The sequence below is a fragment of the Chiloscyllium punctatum genome, chromosome 32 (assembly GCF_047496795.1).
Source record: "Chiloscyllium punctatum isolate Juve2018m chromosome 32, sChiPun1.3, whole genome shotgun sequence".
Classification (NCBI taxonomy): domain Eukaryota; kingdom Metazoa; phylum Chordata; class Chondrichthyes; order Orectolobiformes; family Hemiscylliidae; genus Chiloscyllium; species Chiloscyllium punctatum.
The window spans coordinates 64756235-64777090 of NC_092770.1; the positions used below are offsets into that span (position 1 = coordinate 64756235).

The 20856-nt window shown below is 42.3% G+C and overlaps 1 protein-coding gene across 23 annotated transcripts in view; it reads left to right on the plus strand.

Moving 5' to 3' along the window:
* The window catches only part of nrcama (neuronal cell adhesion molecule a), a 406165-nt gene that overhangs the window by 248804 nt on the left and 136505 nt on the right, over positions 1 to 20856 (plus strand). For 7 of the 23 annotated variants that reach the window (XM_072552539.1, XM_072552541.1, XM_072552542.1 and 4 more), the window contains exon 1: positions 16794 to 16911. The exons of 4 other annotated variants lie outside the window; for them this stretch is intronic. In XM_072552539.1, the coding sequence (XP_072408640.1) occupies positions 16843 to 16911 (69 nt within the window). In that variant the 5' untranslated portion in view covers positions 16794 to 16842. Of the gene's footprint in view, positions 1 to 9831; positions 9849 to 14284; positions 14444 to 16792; positions 16912 to 20856 lie in introns of those variants that run through there. 12 more of the 23 variants (XM_072552532.1, XM_072552536.1, XM_072552535.1 and 9 more) reach the window with 4 other exon arrangements.

The window sequence follows — 20856 nt, forward strand, 5'->3', positions numbered from 1 at the left end:
GGGTCAACATTAGAGTGGTGCTGGAAAATCATAGGGTCAGGCAGCATCCGAGGAGCAGGAAAATCTGGACGCTGGGCTGATGATTTCCCTGGCTGGGTGTTCTACAACAGTGGGTTATGGTCTCGTTATACAGATAGATCAATTTAGTTTCCATTGAGGCCAAATAAATTCACTCAAATTGGCTAATCAATGGCATTCTTTACCATAAAAAGCTGTGAAGACCAGTCACTAAACACATTTAAGAAACAAACCCCATTTCTGGAGACTGACCACTCCAAGGGGTATGAGGACTTTGGTGTTGAGATAAAGCATCAATCAGGACCTTGTTAAATGATAGAATGAGTTTGATGGGTGGAATGGCCTTCTCCTTCTAAAATCTGTTTCCATATCCTAAATTTGGAAAACTACTCTCTAAATGTAAGCTGTTTGCTTGCTTGCTTTCTGTAGATCTATTTGTCTAATGTTTTATGAGTGTGTGCTACTTTTAATGTTGATTTTCTGTTGACTGGTAAAGACAATGCCTCAGTGAACAGGGCAGGGTGAGAAATCCAACAAGAGAAGGGGAGAGTGCAAGGAACAAAGTTTGGAGATAAATTAGGTTCGAGAGACCAAGAAAGTCATAGGGAAGGTAAATAAACCAAGATAATTAACAAGAAGGAGGAATGATGGTATAGGAAAGTGGTTGAAGTGGAACATGGGAGATAAACAAAGAAAGAGGATGGGCAAACATAGGGAAGGAAGCTTATAGGAGAGAGTGAACAATTTGGAAAGGAAATATAATAAGGAGACAGTGTTGTTTTAAGTGTTGCAGTAAACTTGAATGAAGAGAAAGAAGGGGCAGAAAGAAGATCGGTAAAAGTGCAAAAAACAATGAGTGCTGAGATATTTGTGTACGTGCATAGAGAGAATGAGGCTGAAATTGTTGCTAAGTTCAGAGTCCCTCTGAGCAAATTGCACTTCAACCCTTGTTTCCCTTTCTGACATTTCCCTTGCAGCTGATCAAAATTCATTGAGAAACCCAATAATTCATTCGTCCGTCACCATGAGACGTAGGAGCCACTTGAAAAATGTGACCTTCATTTTAAAAACAAGCTTTCTATGTCTGGCTTAGAATTTAGAAATCTCCAGACAGTGCATTCTCTGGCCAGCCTGTCTGGACCCAAAGGATAAAGAGAGAGATCCTCCCCTGCACATTGCATTTCAGTCACAGAGCAGAGTACCTCTTAGACGCTTCATATAATGAGTTACTGATGTATAATATCCAAAGTTATATTGGCAAATATAGCTATCGGCTTGTATTGGTGCAAGTAGCCATGCTAGTATGATCATTTAATCTGTTTTGTCAACAAGAATATGAGAGCCATGAATATTGGTCTGAATGTGACATTTGTGCTTAACGCAAGAACTTTTAACAGCCCCGAAACAATTAAATCAATTTTGTCCATACATTGACATCGCCCAGAAATGCAGCATTCACTCACTTCTCATAATGATATCAGCTGTTCAGATGTGATCGGAGCTTGAGCTTATAACTGTTTGATGCAGTGGAGGGGGTGTGATCTCTGGAATGACTCTCAAAACAAGTGGATAGCAGTTGTCAGAGTAGCTCTTCGCTGATGTAGAGAGAGGGATTTTATTGTCTGGCTTTTTACCGCGCTTTGATATAACACATTATTTGTATTGTTGTTAAGTGCAGCCAGCTTGTAATCACAGTTCAAACCTTTACTACACACTTTGGAGGCAATCTGACTGGCATATATGCTGCTGATTGAATTTTTTTGGTAAATTAATGTAGCGCCCACATCATTTTGGGATAAACGTTACACTAGTAAATAAAATGACAGAAATTTGCCACTTTTTGTGACAGTAATACGAGTATAAAATGTGGAGTGAGAAAAGACCACTCTGATGTTAATTCACAAGGGCACAGAACTCTTGGATCACAAAATTTCACTTCAATAACCTGAAGGTAGGTGAGCATTTGAGGGCATTATCAAGGGAGTGCGGCTTTGCTTGAGCTGCCATCTTTTGCATATGAGATGAAACCACAGGTCTGCCCTCAAAGATGGGGGTCAGTGATTTTTGTTTGGGGGTCGCTGTTTGCAACTACTGGTATTTGATTCCATAGATATTTTCAGTGTATGAGCAGCACACCATCCTGCACTGAGCATTCAGACACAGTGTTTGAAAAGATTTGTAACTCAGGTTATGGAGGTTGCAGATTCGTTCACCAAGCCAGTGTGGTTTTCTGCAGACGTTTTGTCGCCTCACGAGGTGACATCATCAGTGTGCCTTCAATAAAGTGTTGGTGGTTCGATCCCACCTGGTGTTTGTCCGTCTGTTTGTTGGTACTTACGGTTCTGTTTCCGAGCGGTTTGTATACGGGGTCTAATTCAATGTGCTGCTTGGTTGAGTTCCTGTTGGTGTCTAGGTTAGAGTGGTGCTGGAAAAGCACAACAGGAATAGCTGTATTCCTGATGAAGGGCTTTTTGCCTGAAACGTCGATTTTCCTGCTCCTCGGATTCTGCCTGACCTGCTGTCCTTTTCCAGCACCACTCTAATCTATGCTGTGGTGTCCAGCTTTTGCAGTCCTTGTTTTCACCTTCCTGTTGGAGTGCCAGGCTTCAAGGAATTCTCTGGCGTGTCTCTGTTTTGCCTCTGCTAGAGTGGTTACGTTCTCCTAGTTGGGTCTGTGTCCTTTGTTTGTGTGGTTGAAAATGAGAGTGCTGGTCATGTCTGGCAGTGGCAAGTTGGTGTTCGTACACTCGTCTGATCAGTTTTCTTCCTATTTGTCCTATGTAGTGTTTTTCCCCAGTCCTTGCAGGGTATCTTGTAAATAATGTTCATCCTGTTGGATGTGGGTGTCGGGTCTTTAACCTTTGTGAGAAGCTGGTGAAAGGTGTTCACTGGTTTGTGGGCTGCTATGATTCCTAAGGGCTTGAGTACTTGTTTCTGATGTATCTTTGATGTATGGTATAGTCACTTGCGTGTCTGGTTGCGTAGTGTTTCCTCCTTTTTAGGTTTGTTGAGCATGTATCAGAGGATAGTGCTCTTGGGACACCCGCTTTGTTTAAATCCCTTGAATAGGTGTTCCTCTTCTGCCTTCTGGAGTTCTTCCACACAGATGACAAAGGACACGAATTCCACTGGGACAATGTAACCTTCATAGCAGAGGCAAAAGAGAGATACGAGAGAGTTTCTTGAATCTTGGCACTCCAACCAGAACTCAATCAATAAACACATTGAACTGGACCCCATATACAAACCGTTCAGATACAGAACTGGATGTATCAACAAACAGAGTCACATAAATACCAGGTGGGATGGACCACCAACACTTTATCAAAGACGCACTGACGAGGTCACCAAGTGGTACGACAAAATGTCTGCCGTAAACTACACCGGCTTGGCGAACGAATCTACGACCTCATTCAATCACGTTTTTTGGGCTTCATCTCACTTTTGTTCTGAAGACTGATTTTGAGAGTTTGGCCAATCCAGGGAAGACTTTGTCATTGTCATATTCATTCATCGCTGAAAGTCTCTTACAAAGGTCTGCAATGCCCAGGATCAATAAGACTGTTTGGTTCCAAACTTTTTAACTTAGCGCTTGTGTCTTCTCATCTGGCTCTCACAATCAGAGTTAGGTAAGAAATACTTGTCAATTTTCATGATCATTGTTAGCATCTCTCATACCTGCACAAATGATCTGTAAGCGAAACATCCATCTGCACCAAATATGCAGATCAATTTCAAAAACTGGGGACGAAATATGAAAATTGGAATGAAAAGACAGCTGGATTCTTCTGACCCCTCAGACTTATGCTTGTTGTGACAAAATGTCTTCCATTCTGGAAGTTTCTTCACGGACTTAGAGACCTAAGTACCAGAAATATCCTTATTGTACATCCCAGAAGTTTTCCAACGCATCTCTGCCTTTTCAGGGTCAGACTTGAATGTTATTTTACTGGGAGGTGATACTTAGAATGCGTACAAGATGGGAAAATGATATTTTCAGTATATGGACAAATGTCTTTGCGATGCAGCTTAGATGTTGATTATCCTCAACAGTAAGATTCTAACTGAGCAGATGCTTTCAGTTAAAGATCGATAAATACATCTTGATCCTTTGCCTTTGTTGTTAGCAGTGGCGCTGGTCTGAGTAGTCAACATATCTGGTACAAATATTATGAAACATACTCTGAAATCAAGTTGCTGTTTACAAGCCAACCCCAGTTTGAATTCAGCTAGCATCCTCCATTTTGGTCATTTGAGTTTATATTTTTCAATTCAAATCCTTTGTGTTATTATTTTTGCCCTGGTGTATGAACTTTTCTTCATTGCAAGCATTCTTCCAGGTGAATCTCAAAATGTATATTCAAGTCTCATCCCTGAGATTTAAAGCAGGATTATAGCTCAATAAATCAGAGTGGAACTAAAGGATGTGCCAGTTTCAGTATGTAAAAAGCACAGCAAGAGAGGGTGTAAAGCTAGATTTACTAATGGGAAATTAACTAGGAAAGATGAGGACTGTAAAAGCAGGGGTGCATCTTGGGGCTAATGATCACAGTATAGTAAGGTTTGAGGTGAAAGTTGAGAAGCATCTAAGTGAGACAAAGATTTGGAGGAATAAGTTGGAGGAGGGGTCTGAGTTTAACAGAACAAGAATTTAATGAGGGAAACAATTACAGATGAACGATCACCTAAAACAGCAATGTGAAGTGTGGAGTGCAGCAGAAGTGCGTCTCATTGAACGGCAAGGGTAAACTAGCCAACATTGTCACTCCATGATCTATAAGGAAAGAGAGTAAAGTCAAACAAATGAAAATATACACTATACAAATGTAGACATGAAAAATGGATAATGTACAGTAATACAAAATTGTTAGGAAGAAGCCAATAAGGTGGTCAGAAGATAATTCAAAATTAAATCATCAAAGTAAAGGAAATGAAATAGGAAGGTATTCCAGAGGTGCAGAGAAGTAACCAGAAAAATCAGGAAAGGGATGGCATCATTAAATACTTTAGATATTAATCTCTCATCTGTAATGGCAAAGCATATTAAAAACTGCTTTGCCTCAATTTTTATTAACCAGATAAATATCTGGACATTACTTTGGACCAAAATATAGACCTGGATATTGTGATCAGCTGAGAGGCAACAGCATTTGTCACTGACCAGAAAGAAAGCTGCGCAAAAAGGTTCTGGCAATCTCTATGGCCTGAACTTCCCCTTGTCTGAGAGCAGTTTAAATCTGGCACGCAGTTCAAGAGATTTCCAAACACGGGTTGCCAGAAAACTGAGAGAACAAAACAATCAGAAACAAGAACAGAAATTGTTGGAGAAGCTCGGGTCTAGCAGCATCTGGGATGAGAAAGCTGAATTAACGTTTCATGTGCAGTGACACTGCTTCAGAACTGTAGTCACATTGAAGTAGTCTTAGAAGTAAACCAAAGCTGCAATTTAAGAGCATGAAAACTCTTTCTTTAATAATAGCCTTCAGAATGTGAAATGAATGATTGCAATAATGGGTTTACAATAGAAATTAAAGATGAACTTTAAAACAAAACTAAAACTGTGTATAGACATAAATTAGAAATGTGATTATGAGAGCAAGGTGATGAACTGAAATGGCAAGCGACTGGGAGGTTGAGTTTGGGCTTGCAATTTGAACATGCTTCTAGTTGCTTGCTATTTCAATACACCACCTTGCTGTCAGATGTACATTTCTTTTTTAGGCCTGCTGCAATCTTCAGGAGACATTCATCACAGAGCTGGGAAAGAGCACTTTATTTCCCGATTAGACACATCACATCATTCCAAACTCAACATTGAGTTCAGCAACTTGAGACTCTTTCCTCCCTTCTGATATTGTTTTCTTACCCCCCCCCTCCGTGCCAAAGTGTATCTTGGTTTCACGTTACTGCTCACAGTTGAGTTGAACTTCATCCTGTTATCAATGCCTACTGGACAACACTGAACTGGATGAGAGGGTAAGCTCGGAGGAGGATGCTGTGTGATTTGGATAAGTTGGGGGAGTTGGAAAATGTGTGGCAAGTGAAGTAGAATGTAGATAAATGTGTAGTTAATTACTTTGGTAGCAAAAGCATGAGTACTGATTATTATCTGAATGATGATGGATTGGAAGAAGGGAGAACTGGGTGTTCTTGTACACTACCTGAAAGTAAGCATGTAAATGCCGCAGATATTGAAGAAGGGCAAATGATATGTTACAAGGGGAGGTGATGGCCCAGTGATGTTATCACTGGATTGTTAATCCAGAAACCCAGGTCATGTTCTGGGGACCTGGGTTTGAATCCTGTCATGGTAGATGATGGAATTTGAATTCTATAAAAAATCTGGAATTAAGGATCCAATGATGACTGTGAATCCATTGTTGATTGTCAGAAAAAAAATCCATCTGGTTCACTAATGTCCTTTAGGGAAGGAAATCTGCCATCTTTACCTGATATGGCCTACTTGTGACTCCAGACCCACAGCAATGGGTTGACTCTTAACTGCCCTCTGGGATGAGCAATAAATGCTGGCCTAGCCAGCAACACCCTCATCCTGTCAATGAATAGAAAAAAATGTTGTCCTTCAGAGCGAGAGGGTCCGTGTACAAGAGTAGGGATGCCATGCTTTAATTGTGTAGGGTCTTTGGTGAGACCACACCTAGAGTATTATGTACAGTTTTGGTCTTTGTGTCAGAGGAAGTGGTGTTTTGGCTATGGAGGGAGTACTACAGATGTTTACCAGGCAGATTTACGGGCTAGCTGGATTGACGTATGAAGAGAGACTAGATTGCTTAGGATTGTATTCACTAGAGTTAGGATGAATGAGAGGGGATCTTCCAGGAACCTGTGAAATTCTGACAGGACTATTAAAATCAATGCAGGAAGGATGTTCCCAATGAACAGAGTCCAGAACCAGAGGTCACAGTTTAAGGGTACAGGGTGGACCACGTAGGACTCAGATGAGGAGACATTCTTCACCCAAGGAGTGGTGTGCCTGTGGAATTCTCTACCACAGAAAGTGGTTGAGACCAATTAATGTTTTCGTGAAGGAGTTAGATGTAGTTCTGAAGCTAAAGTGATCAAAGGATATGGAGAGAAAGCAGGAACAGTGTATTGAGTGCAGTCCATGGCAGAGCAGGCTTATAGGACTTAATAGCCTACTCCTGTACCTATTTTTATGGACTAATGTTGTGTCACTTCACAACAGCCATTACCCATCTCCTTTTGCTTTTAGCTCCTTTTGAGCTCTAGTATCCCTTACTTTTCAATCTGGACCTTTCCGAACAGCATGACACCCATCTCATGTGCACCTCTATTCCGTCCCAAAGAAGGGTCACTGGATTCAAAATGTTCACTCTGTTTCTGTCTCCACAGATGCTGCCAGACCTACTGAGTTTCTCCAGCACTTTGTTTTCATTTCAGATCGCTAGCAACCACAGTATTTTCATTAACAAAAATAATTTTCAGGGCAGGCCGAGATCATTAGACTTCGTTAAGGTGTAACTTTTCCATTGGCTTTTCCAGATGGAAAATTCACGTGTGGTCGAAGTTATCATCAATTCATAGCATTTCCATTGATTCTTCCTGACATTTGATACATCCAAGTCCACGCAACATCATTGCTGTAGCCAACAAATGGCATGCAAAGGGGGGCATGATAAGATCTCAACAACACAGTCTGTGCAACAGGGTACACTGACTAGCAACAGCCTCTGGATGTGTACATGGCACAGGACATGAGAATTCTAATGAGCTGCTACCTGTCTGAGTGGAGTCACAATGGTGAAGGCTCAGAATTTCAACACCACATAATCTCAGCCGCAAAGCAAAATGTTTAAGATAGAAATGGGGGAATGAGAATAACCTAATCAAACTTGGAGATGCTAAGACTCCTGGTCCAGATTGATTTCATCTACAAATAGTAAACAAATTAGCAGCGGAACAGTTACATATAGAGTCATAGAGATGTACAGCATGGAAACAGACCCTTCGGTCCAACCCGTCCATGCCGACCAGATATGAAAAGGCACAGTAAACAATTAATCCAATCTTGAACCACGGACGATAGAACAAGTCGAGGCAACTAAAGACCAATTAACGTCACCTCGGCGATATTAGAATTCTTGTTCAAAGATGTAATAGAAGAACATACAAAGAAATTATGATATTATGAAAAGAATTATGAATTTCAAAAGGAAGGGTCATACAGGAGCTTCCTTCTTGAATAATTTTCAGGAAATAACAGGAAGACCAAATGAGGGTGATGTTATAAACATTGTCATTTGTTTGGTTTTCAAAGGTCTGATACATTAAGCTCAGAACATGTAAAGTCAGGGGCAAGTAGCAGCCCGGATAGAGAACTTTCTACAATGCAGTAAATGGAGAGCAGGGGTGCAATGTGATTCCTTGGGCCAATGGGGAGAAATGTGGCTGCTCAGAAAGCAGAGACCCCTTGTTATAAGCAGTACTTGGCCAGACTAGTTTTCAACTTTAAGTTATAGGAACGTGAACAAGTCCAACAGTGAAACAAGCAAAGACTCAGATCTCTCACAGACCTGCAAAGGACCTCTACTGTTCTTCATCCACAGAAGAATCCATACACTAAACAAACAGTTCTTCCTAGCCATATCGGAAGTTCTCAAAAAGACTCGGATCCATCAGGTTTTGATTGTTTAAAAGCAAGGCAATGCAAATGCTGGATATCTGAAATAAAAGCAAAATGCCTCAAGTCCTTGGCATGTCTGGTAGCTTCCAGTGAAGAAAGAAGGATGAACGCTACAAATCAATGATCAAATCGAGAGCTGCAATGCTGGAAATCTGAAACAAGGACAGAGGTTGCTGGAGTAGCTCAGCACGGTCTGGTATCATCTGTGGAGACAAAAGAGAAGTTAATTTTGAGTCCAGTGAACCTTCTTCAGAACTAAGTTCTCTCATCAAGCCTTCATCTAATGTTGGATTAATGAATTATGCAGATTGATAAGTGTTCATTAGCTACAAACTTTAGTTTTCTAAAGGGAGCTTTGCATTTGTAGCCAAGTGTTAATGGCAGAGTATGGTGGCTGAGAGCCTTGGGCCATTTTCAATTGACTGTTTGCTGGTGTCTGGTGCGATTGCTGGCAATGTGTCACATGATGGACTGACGGCAAAAGAAAAACTACCGTTCTCAGCTAGCATGAGGCAGAACATTGATGAAACTCCCACTGTATCACAATAAAAATGAAACTTGCATTCCTTCTGTACAATAATTAGCAGCTGTAAGGTTAGGCCGTACAGGAAAATACAGCCTGTAGGCCCAGGATTGACCATAGCAGTTTGTAAATGGCAGTTCTGATGGAAGGTGTGTGATTTGCCTGTGTTATTATCATTTTGTTTAAGAGTTTAGATTTAAACCAATTATATAAACTTTTCGTGCTGCAAATAATCACTCACCCTGTAGCTCGCACAGTGACCTACTAGCAAAATCTCCATAACACTAGAGCAAAGGTCAAGATGAGAGTGTTTTTGTTTTGCAGAGGGATTTAATAATTAACTGAGTTTTTTTGGGACCGTGATTTTTAAACCTTTATGCATCAGAGTTAATGGAAGTTCGTATATGACAAGAGAGGAAACATTGGAGGATATGAGCTTCTAGGTTTTGGAATAATTGCTTTTAGCAAAGGAAAACCAAGAAATGGCAAAACGTTTGGGTTCGGTTGGAAGGAAGTCTGACTGAATGTCAGATGTGAGGATAGTTTTCTCCTGGAGGAAAGAATTTCTACAAAACAACTAAGGGAATAAATTAAAAGGCAACCAGTCGTGTCCCTCTAATGTGAGAGCAGCCCTATTGTTCGGTAAGATTGTGGCAACTTTGTTTTATCGCACGGTTGACTTTTGTGAAAATGGATGGGAATTGAAAAGTGCAGTTTGATGGTATCATAATCTCTAACATCCTTGTGAGGGGTCATGTTGTGATTTGCAAACTGAAAAATGACTGTGAAGTTTTTTAATAGTGTGGCTGGAGAAGAAGTCAGAATTTCTTGTTGTTTTAAGAGATACGTTCAGGTTCAGCTGAGAACATTTGTGGTGCCACTCGGAATGGAGCTTACAGGACAGTATATGGGCACATATATTGCAGTCATCATCGGGCTGTTCCTGAACAAGTGGCCACATCTTCCTTGGAGTATCCTCAAGAATGCTGTGCAGTTTTGATATGGAATGCCGGAGTCTGGGACTTCACTTAGGTCCATTAACAGATTGCAAACATCACCAACTGTAGTCAACCAGAGGTTGACCATCAAGGCGTTTGGCTGCCATAAGTTTGTAGACCACGGAGTATATTCTAGTAGAGCTTACGAGGTTCCGTGCTGTCAGTTAGAGATAGTTCTTTTGTGGTTTACCAAAAGGCAAAGTGGACCGTTCAAAATATGCTGATGTAGGAAGCTCAAGATCCCAGAAATAATCCTCACGACTTCCAGGGGATGGATACCCACAACAATTGTGGGGCAATTCCTCAGCCAGATTCTGCATCAGTGCCCTGCTGATGGATAGATCTGGGCAAGTGTTGCAGTGCCTGGTGTGTTGGCTGCGCTGCCCAGGACGGTACCCATCCAGTGTTGCTGTGAGATTCACTCTCACTTTGACGTTTGTTCTGGTTGTACAGAGATGTTGCTATGTAGGTCGCTGTGCCAGGTATCGGATCATGGGTGAGCAATTATTTGCAGGGCAGCAAGTTCTTCCCAGGCCTTTTGGTTGTTGGGTGGAGAGCTGAAACAGTTAATGTTTCACAAGCAGCCTCTTGTGAATATATTGACCACCCCAATAAACAAATTGGTTTTTTAAAAAAAAAGCAAAACTTATACTCTCTCAACCCGAAGTTTCATTTTGGGATGCGTCTTGTCCAGTATTACCATCAGCTAGGATCATAGCACTTGGTGATGGAGCACTGACCGAAACCTGTAAGACTTTCCTCTTAAAGACAGCCAGACTGCTGCTTTGAGGAGCTAAGATTTTGCATTGGGGTGGGATCATTCATATCCACCGAAGCCTGTATCTGTTGAGTCTTTCACATACGAACAGGAGTAGACCCCCTCAAGCTTGCTCTGTCATTTAATATGCTCCCAGTTGACCCGATGACTCTACATTCCCACCCACTTTCTGCTTATCTTTCATCTGATTCAGCATGAAGGCTTGAAAGGAAAGCTTAGTTTTCTGAAAGATATGTTTCTTGCACTCCGTTGGACGCAAACACATTCCACAGTCACATGCTCACACTTGAAAGACCATAACACTTGTTCCATTTTGTTAGCTGAATATATAAAAGGTGCAATGTAGTTAGATTGGCTCATGATATTTCCCTAATCCCAAGAGCAATGGTATTTGATTACATGGGCAATATCCTGCACTAACCAGGTCTGAATGGCATTGTGCTCTATCTTTACTATAGCTGGAATGACTTTTTCTTTTCCATTTTAGACACTAAATCTTGTTGCAACATGAACTATGAAGGCTGAATGTTTCCAGTTTTCATGCTTGAGTTGAATCTGATTGTGCAGATGTTTATAACCATGCCAAATGACTCCCTGCTCCAGTTGGCCACTTGTGAACATTGAGCAGGTATCATTGGACAGGACTTCCAAAAACAACTCATACCAGGTTGGAAATGTTAACTCTGTTTCTCTCTCTATGGATGCTGCTAGACCTGCTGAGTTTATCCACCCCTTTCTGTCTCTCAGCCAGTGGGAGGCTACCTGATCGTCTTGTCCTCATCCTGTATCCTAAGTGTGCTGATTCCCAACTTTAGTGACCCAACTGCTTCAGGTCACATTTTCGTGTGGCAGAGTGGTTAGCACTGCTGCCTCACAGCGCCAGGGACCTAGGTTCAATTCTACCCTTGGGCAACTGTCTGTGTGGAGTTTGCACATTCTCCCCGTGTCTGTGTGGGTTTCCTCTGGGTGCTCCAGTTTTCTCCCATAGTGCACAGACGTGCAGGTGAGGTGGATTGGCCACATAGTGAGTAGACTGGGTGGGTTAGCCATGGGAAATGCAGGGTTATAGGGAATAGGGTAGGGGGCTGGGTCTGGGAGGGTCGATATGGACTCAATGGGGCTTAAGGGTCTGCTTCCATGATACTATGATCAGATCCATTCACCGTGCTAATGAGGGCTGAAGTTAGGATTCACTTGTCCTTTGTACCCTTTGTACGTCTCATTTACAGGATTTTGTTTTCACTTTTTCATTGCTAGAAAGACATTGCAGACAGTTTATGCTGTTGCTGTCTTACAGACCTCCCTGTGCTCTGTTGTGATGATATATCCTTTTCTCTCTCGTATCTTTTGACACCAGCCATTGGGTTGTTGCAGCATGTCATTTCAAAACATATCCATTGAGTTCGCGATCACAGTGCTGTGTAACCCACACTGCATCTGTCTGTCAGGTTGCACAGAGAAAGACTTGAAAAATACTTGCCTGTCAAGGGTTGAAGTATCAATCATACTATTTGTTTTAGATGATGCCAGATTAGTGACAAACTATGAATTCTGAATTGGAAGGCCTTGCTATGTGGGCAAATAAATGTTTCTTGTGCAGCCTTAGTTTCTCTGAGAAGATATTTTCCTGAACTCATTGTGGTGCTGATGCAGCACTAGTGAAAGAAGAGTGGGTAGCTGACTGAACTGGTGTGTGTGTGTGTGTGTGTGTGTGTGTGTGTGTGTGTGTGTGTGTGTGTGTAACCAGAAGCTAAGAGTCATGACGTTGGTCTTGTCCTCCTCGAGACCTTGGTGTTGGAAGGTAAGGTAGAGGGGAGACAGGTGGAGTCGATACAGTATTTTCAATGGAAAGTTCACGTTGTACATGCTAAGGGGTGATGATGGATACTAGGGCCAGGATACTTAGCTTCCTGTTTATTTTTGTGTTGGGGTCCATCAGGCAAGTGGTAAATACTAACACTTTCCAGACTTCATCTTTTTAGATGTTTGCAGAAGGTGAGACATTGATAGCCCACTCCAGAGTCCTCAGTCTCTACATAGCTCCAGCATCTACCCAGCTATGTATGTCCAGCTTTTTGACCAATGGTGACCCTGACCCCTCTGTCCGCTTTGGTAACGGTCATGTTTTGGATATCAGGGATGAAGTGGTTGGGCTTTGGTTTGTTGGAGTTGCTCGACTCCTCTGCAATATGCTTGTTGATTTTTAGTTGAAGCCTGGAGGTTGGTGCAGTGTTGTAGGCAGGCACAGGCTGCTGCATTCACAGAGGCATTGTGCACAGGAACTAGAGGGTGGTCGCCACGTGCAAAAGGAGACCACAAGTTTTTCATTTCTATTGTGTTTTTCATGATCTTAGCATCTCCAAGTGCTTTGTGAACGTTTGAAGTGTAGCCCTGTTATAATGGAGGGAACCACATCTGTTTTGTGCAGAGCAAACTCTCCAAGACAAAAAGCAGCCAGATAATCCATTTTTAATGACATTTGTTGAGTGATAAATAATGAGCTGGGCACTCGGGATAATTCCCTTGTATTTCGTAGAAATCACGTTGTTCCCAGCGATGATAGGGAAGTCCTCTCTCATTGGTGGTCTCCTCCTAGGTTTTATACTCAAGCCACTGGACTAGGTTCATGGAATCATAGAATTCCCACAGTTTGGCCCATCAAGTCTGCACAGATCCTCCAGAGAGCATCCCACCCAAACCTTATCCCTGCATTTCCCATGGCTAATCCATCTGCCCTCACATCCCTGAACACTATGGGTAACTTATCGTGGACAAACCACCTAACTTGCACATCTTTGGAACATGGCAGGAAACTGGAGCACCCAGAGGAAGCCCACACAAAAATTGGGAGAATATGCGAACTCCAGAAAGACAGTCGCCTGAGGGTGGAATCGAACCCAGGTGAGTGGCACTATGAGGCAGCAGTGCTAACCATTGGGCCACCATGCCACCCCAAGTTTTCAGAGTATAATCGTGTGACTGAGGTGATGGGTGTGCTGTCAACTGAACCACATTTGAAAAGATCACTAAAGTCGACCCAAAAAGAGGCTTCAGCCCACTGCATTTGTGGAAAGGAAGTAATGCGTGGATTACATTTGACGACGGCCGCAAACAAACAAAGCAGCTGCTTTTGGAAAGCTCTGTGACGTGCAGCAATTGAGTACTCTGGCAGTGCAGCCTTTTCGGGAAGGGGTGGACTAACGTCTGATCAATGAAGATGAATTGCAGTGTGCCATCACGGGGATAATCATGAAGGGGAGGAGAATGAAAGGGAAGAGAGTCACATGGCTTCATTTGTTTAAGGCTTGGAGAATAGATCAGATTGCATCCAGACGTGTTAGTGCCAACAGTCTGTGTGTAAGTAGCAATTGAACCTCTAAATGGGATCACAACTGCACATAATGCTCGATTTCAGATTGGAAAGCACCAGAATTCCCTGACAAAGCAGGACAGTAGCAGTGGTGAGTTGTTTTTTAAAAAAATGCATATCATTTTTAAAAGAAAAAAAAAAGTGTGTTAGTGAACTGTTGTTTGTGGTGTTACTGTGAATATCTCTGAAAGTTCTCATCTTTTGGACCCCAATGTTTGCAGTTATTAAAAAAAAATTGGGTTCAATTGAAAAATGTTCTTCGTTATTTCATTGTGTGTGCTGCGTTGATGAGCAATTCTTCAAGAATCCACTGCAAAACCAAAACCTGAAGAAATGAGGGTGCTGAAAATCAGGGGCAAAATCAGAAGTTGCTGGAAAAGCTCAGCAGGTCTGGCGGCATCTGTGGAGAGAAATCAGAGTTAACGTTTCGGGTCCGGGGACCCTTCCTCAGAATCCAACTGCAGAATCTGCTGAACTTGAGGTTGTGGTGGAGGAACCGGCCCTTTGAGCTGCCCCTGTTTAAATCAGTGTTTAAATTAACCCTTGGAGGCCTGAGAGGCTTGGTGCCTGATTGGTTAGGACTGCTGCCTGTCAGCACCAGGAATCTGGGTTCAATTCCACGCTCAGGTGGAATTGACCGAGCTAAGTTGCCCCATAGTGTTCAGGGTATTGCAGGCTAGATGGATTAGCCATGGGAAGTGAAAGGTTACGGGCACAGATGGGGGTAGGTCTGGTTGGCTTGGTCTTCGAAGAATTGATGTGGATTGATGGGCTGAATGGCCTGCTTCCACACTGAGAATTCCATGAGTAGAAGCATCAATGAGCACCTAAGCTGCTGAAACATCAAGAGCTGATTTGACCGAGCCCAGAACGGGTTATCTGTCTGCGAGTTGAGGATAACCAGTTTTGTTTCCTCAGTGACCCTACACATTTACTCTTAGCTCCTTGTGCATCCAGCCATTACTTCCACATTGACCAAGCCTACAGGTGTGCTGGTGCTAAGCTCTGGAGTTCGAAGAGGGGGCATCATTTTAAGGTGAGAGGAGAACGATTTTAAAAGGGAGATATGGGACAATTCTTTCCACACAGATGCTGGTTCATATGTGGAATGAACTACCAGAGGAAGTGGTAGATGCAGGTACAGTAACAACATTTTCAAGAAATCTGGACAGGTACATGAATGGGAAAGGTTGACAGGGGTATACTCCAAATGCAGGCAAGTGGGCCTAGTTTAGTTCGGGACACCTGGTCGCCATTGATGTGTTGGACCAAAGGGTGTGTTTCCATGCTGTATGACTCGACACATCTCAGTCTCTCCAGCTCCCCTTCCTTCCTTAAGATGCTCCTCAAAACTTACCTGGTCATCCAGGCTTTAGGCCAGTCATCCTAATATCTCCTTAATTTGCTCAGTATTCCATTTTGTCCTCTAAAGCTGTTGTGCCATGTCCCAGTCTTTCCTGCATTCAAAATACTTTATCAATGGCAGCTGGTTTTCCTGAAGTCATGTGGTGTATGGCCTGGCACCGTCTATGGAGAGAAAGCAGAGTTAACATTTCGGGTCTGGTTCAGTGGGCCTTCAGTGGGTTCTGACTGTTAGCCAACAATGTCCACCAGGCTGAAGAAGCTGCATCTTCACCTTTTTGAATCTTTGCACTGACTAGCATCGTGTCCCCTTCAGCAAATGGAAGATGCAAGTGTCCAGCCTCTTGGCAATCAAATTGGAAAATAGGGCCGTGAACCTAAAACCTGTTCTGTTTGGCCTGAGGCTACTATTTTTGCCTTGATGGGAAGCTGAAGATGGACTCGGCGTGTTTGCCAAATGTAGAAAAACCCAAGAGAAGCGATTTAACGTGTACAATTCCAATCCAGATCGATGTGTCAACAAGATTGATGCTTTCTATAATATAACCAGCCAGGGATGCACTGCTGAAAACTATGAGTATTGCAAAGAGCAGGTTAAAAGCAGGAAACCGACATTATGGAAGAAGGGACTACGCCCACGAGTTTTTTTTATTTACTGCTGGTTAAACCTGTGCTTCCAGCCATTTGTCTAAATTTCCAAATAAAATCAGGAAGAAGAAAATTGTGATTAAGAATGTGGCAGTGGGCGGAGCTGGCTTATTTCTAAGGAAAAGCATTCAATGGCATCCTCTAGTGTTCTGTGATTCTAACATAAGGCAAACACCATATTGCCAGGTTTAGTGTGACTAATAGGATTGATTTTTTTTTTCTAGGGCCTCAAAAATGAATGAGTGTTTTATTGGGAGTAGTGTGCTGTCAGCAGAATGGAAAGATTTGTCTGACAGTTCTGTTAGACGCTGCAGATAGCGATAGACTGTTTGCCCTAGGCTCCCTGTATCTGTGGACAGCGAAGCTGCTTATAATTAGCCACTGAAAGTCTCGGTGCCTCAGCTGTCATAGATTTACTGTCACAAGTCTCTTACTGAGCCCAGGGACCTCAGCTCCAGTTGTGTCGCTTTGCCAGGGATAATGTTAGTTATTTCTTTGTTGGAACCTGGATCGGTGTGTAAAATGTGCTCCTCTTGGTGGCTACTCCAGGTAGAGTATGTCCCAAGTTCTCCTCTTTGTGCTGTTTTAAGTCTGAAGTTGGCAATATCTTTGTAATTTTAGTAATTTGCTAAGCATGGGTTGAATTACTAATACTGGAACCGAATCTTTTGAGAGATTTATTCGGCGTTCACATGTTAGGGTTTTGACAGCTCTGAACATGTTAATTGTGGGTATTTGACGGACTTTCGGATGAGAAATATCTTTTCAATCTTTTTTTTGTTTAGCTTTCTTAAGGTGAAGGAATAGGCTTGTGTTGTCAACAAATTTAGAAAGCTGCACAAACTTGCTGATTTCAGCAGGAGCTGCTCAGTGTTGTATTGTTGGGAGGGTCACATTTCATCATTTCAATTTGAGATAAGCGATAGCCTGCAATTTTATGTTGTAAATCAGATGGCATCTGCTTATTTTAAGCCTTTTGTTTATGGATCTTGTGCTGATCGAAGAGCATGATGTCAGTGTTAGGAACTGATGAATTTGCTTTTCATGCATTCAGTTTCAGCACACAAACTGTATTTGAACTTAAGCCTCTGTGAGATTTGTTCATTATGTGAAACTGCTCATCTGAAAGCCTTCGATAGCTCCAGATATAAAAATAGTGAATGAGTTTGAGCATTTTTGAGAGAGAAAGCCAAAGTTAAAGGTTAGAGTGGAATAGCTAGGAATGTGGGGTTGAAGTCACAATCAGGTCAACCATGATCGTATTTAACAACAGTGGTGCAGGTTTGAGAGGCAACATGAAATATGTTTTTAATTGACCGGAGATGTTGTTCTTTTGTGAGCTAGTCTTACAGACTTGTGTTCATTTCCATGCCAATGCAGAGTTAAGCTGCATCTACATTGTCCCATCAAATTCTGCAAGGTCTGTTAGCACATCTGGATGCACAGTCCTGCTACAGTATCCAAACTTGATGATGCTCAAAAGTAGATGTGGTCTAAAGTTTGAACATTGTGCCTTGATCCAATCATAGATATTGGCTGCAACAAAGCTGGGCAGTGGCATAATGGTAACATCACTCGACCAGTCATCCAGATTAATGCTGGTGGGGTCTTGTTTTCGAAACCCATCACGGCAGGTTGTTAAATTTAAATTAGGTTGATCAATGTGAAATTAAGAGTTTGTCCAGGAAACCAGTGTGGCTTATTGGAAAAACCTGATTGCTGATGAAAGGCTTTTGCCCGAAACATCGATTTTCCTGCTGCTCTGCTGCCTGACCTGCTGTGCTTTTCCATCACCACTCTAATCTAAACTCTGGTTTCCAGCATCTGCAGTCCTTACTTTTTGCCTATTGGGAAAACCCATCTAGTACATGGATGCCCTTCAGTAAAGGAAGTTTGTGTCTTGACCTACATATGACTCCAGACCCATGGCAATTGCCCTGTGAAATGGCCTGGCAAATCATTTAGCTCAAGGCCTATTCGGGACAACAAATGCAGGAATTATCTGCAGTGCCTACGTTCTATGAAAGAATAAAATAATTTGCATTTTGGGCATAAATGTTCTGGTACCAATTTGGAAAACTTTGCCTTGGTGGACCCAGAATATGCGATTTCAGGCGCAGGGTGGAGTCCTGGTTTTCACTGCGTGGGGTGAAGTCTTTCACCACTTGAGAGATTCTAACACTCCAGTGACAAATGAGATATCTCGCTGCCAACGAATAACTGGAAAGGCCAGTCAAAATGGGGAGTAACACTAAGTGCTGCACTTTCATAGGTGCCACCTTTCAATAGGATACATCTAATGTCCTGTCTGCTCCCTCTAGTAGATGTAAGAAACCATGGAACTGTAGGAAAGCAAGCTAGTTCTGTCTGTTGTCACAGTGAATCCCCAAACCTGCATCGTTTCAAATATATTATCACCTTACTATCAAATCGCTGCCACCTTGCTTTGTGCAAATTGGCTACCTTTTCTCTCGACAGGACAGCAGATTTGTACACTTGACAAAACATTTAATTGACTGTGAGGCATTCGGAGATAACCTTGGATTGTGAGCAGTGCTACTTTGGTACAAGTCTTTCTTTCTTGGTGTTTGACATAGAAAGATAGCCAGGGTGAAAAGACAGACCTGACAGGGACTAAATCATGCCTCTCATTCTCCATTTGATTTCAGATACAACACACTTCCTAATCTTTGGCTATTAAGCTTTTAATTCTAGTTGTTCATGTGAGGTTTGAAGCTGGGTTACTGGAGTTAATTAGCCTCAACCTGATTGTGGTGTGTGGCAACAGGCCACTAGACTACAATGATGGCTCTGTGGGTAAATAGATGGTTTTCCTTTTAAACGCAAGTGTAATTGTAGTCTGGGCAAAGTGAGTTTAATCACTCCTGCATTTGGAACTGTACATTGGCAGGAAGAAGGAAGTGCACTGTCTGAGAGAAGTGTTGAGTGAGTAACGATGTTCTGCTCAGAAGGATAACAGAATCAAACTGTCAAAATTAGTTTTTTGTTTGTATAACACCCTTCACAATCTTGTTAAGTGCTTCGAAATCAGAGTAATGGTTTTGAAGTGTTGTGATGTCAGGAAACAAAACAGCCAGCCAGCCAATATGTGCACAGCAATGTCCCTAAAATGGCAATGTGATAATCACCAGGTAGTCTGTGATTGTGGTGTTAGCTGGGGGATAAATATCGAACAGAGAACTGCCCCACTCTTCTTTGTAATAATTCTGTACAGCTATTTGTGTGAAAGGGGAGGTTCGGTTTAACGTCCCATCCAAAATTTGGCACCTTTGACAATGTGGCACTCTGTGTCAGGTCACTGGTAAGACCTGCATTGCTAAGTCAGAAAGGCAGATCTACACCGTATTGGTGGGCATGTTTCACAAGATTTCTGGCTGGTGTGACATCATGCAAAAAGATCAGAGAATTGGGGATGGAGGTGTTAAGGCTTTCCAATCTGAGAGGAAAGATGATTTTTAGTTCTCTCCTCCTGTTGAGAAGGTCTTCAGTTCTGGAGATGTCATTGGGTAAGTTAACAACTAGAAGCCTTGGAAAGATCCAAAAGTGGGTCCGACCCCTCCGCCAAACGTCGAGGTGATGTACTGGTTTTGAAATGTCTTTGACTCCTGTTGTAAAGAGTTTCTTACGTTTTTTGCGGAGCCTCACAACGCAACCCATATGGATCCCTTCCCTCCATGGTCAGGTGCCCATACGTAAAGCTTACGTTTGTGGGGAGGTTAAACTGAGGCTGACTCCTAATGTGAGCATAACCTGTCATGACTGAAGAGGGTTCAATCAAAATGCCAAGTGCATGTAGAAACATGGGACCAGAAAAGTTAGACTCCAATTGGCATCTAGGGCGTGAATTGGAGTAATTCCATAATCCTGACTTATCTGAAAGGCTGTTTTTGACGCAGGGTCGATAGAAAGTTGAGAGCCTGAAGTTGATGGTTCTTTTTTAGCAAAACTATCGAGGGAAATGGAACCAAGGTTGGTTGATGGAGTGGAAAAAAGTGTTCGGCGTGCTAGAATTCAATGGGGAAACTGGCTGAATGGCCTACTCCTGCTCCTATGTTCCTATCATAATGGCCCTCTGTCTTGTTCAGGTAATTTTGAGATTTTAAATGGACTGGAGTTTGTGGTTACACTGTGCATTGTGTTTAATCACACTGAGGAAATGGAATTTGACCGAATCTCTTAGAACAATGACAACTGAAGTAAATGTTTCCTTACATTGTTTCATAATTGAATTGCTGTCAGGTTTCCTTAAGCAATAGACAGCTTTGCATGAATCATGTTTGTGTCTCAGCTGTTGATTGCTTCCGATGAGCTGTCGATTATGTCCCAAACATACTTTCTGCGCACTGCTTGAGTTACAAGGGAGGCAACAGCTAAGAGTCGGTCAATGGTCATTTTTGATCAGCTGTAGTAGCTTCTGCTTCTCCTAATGTGATCATTCATAAGATTAATTCAGCAGGTTTTAATTCATTGAAT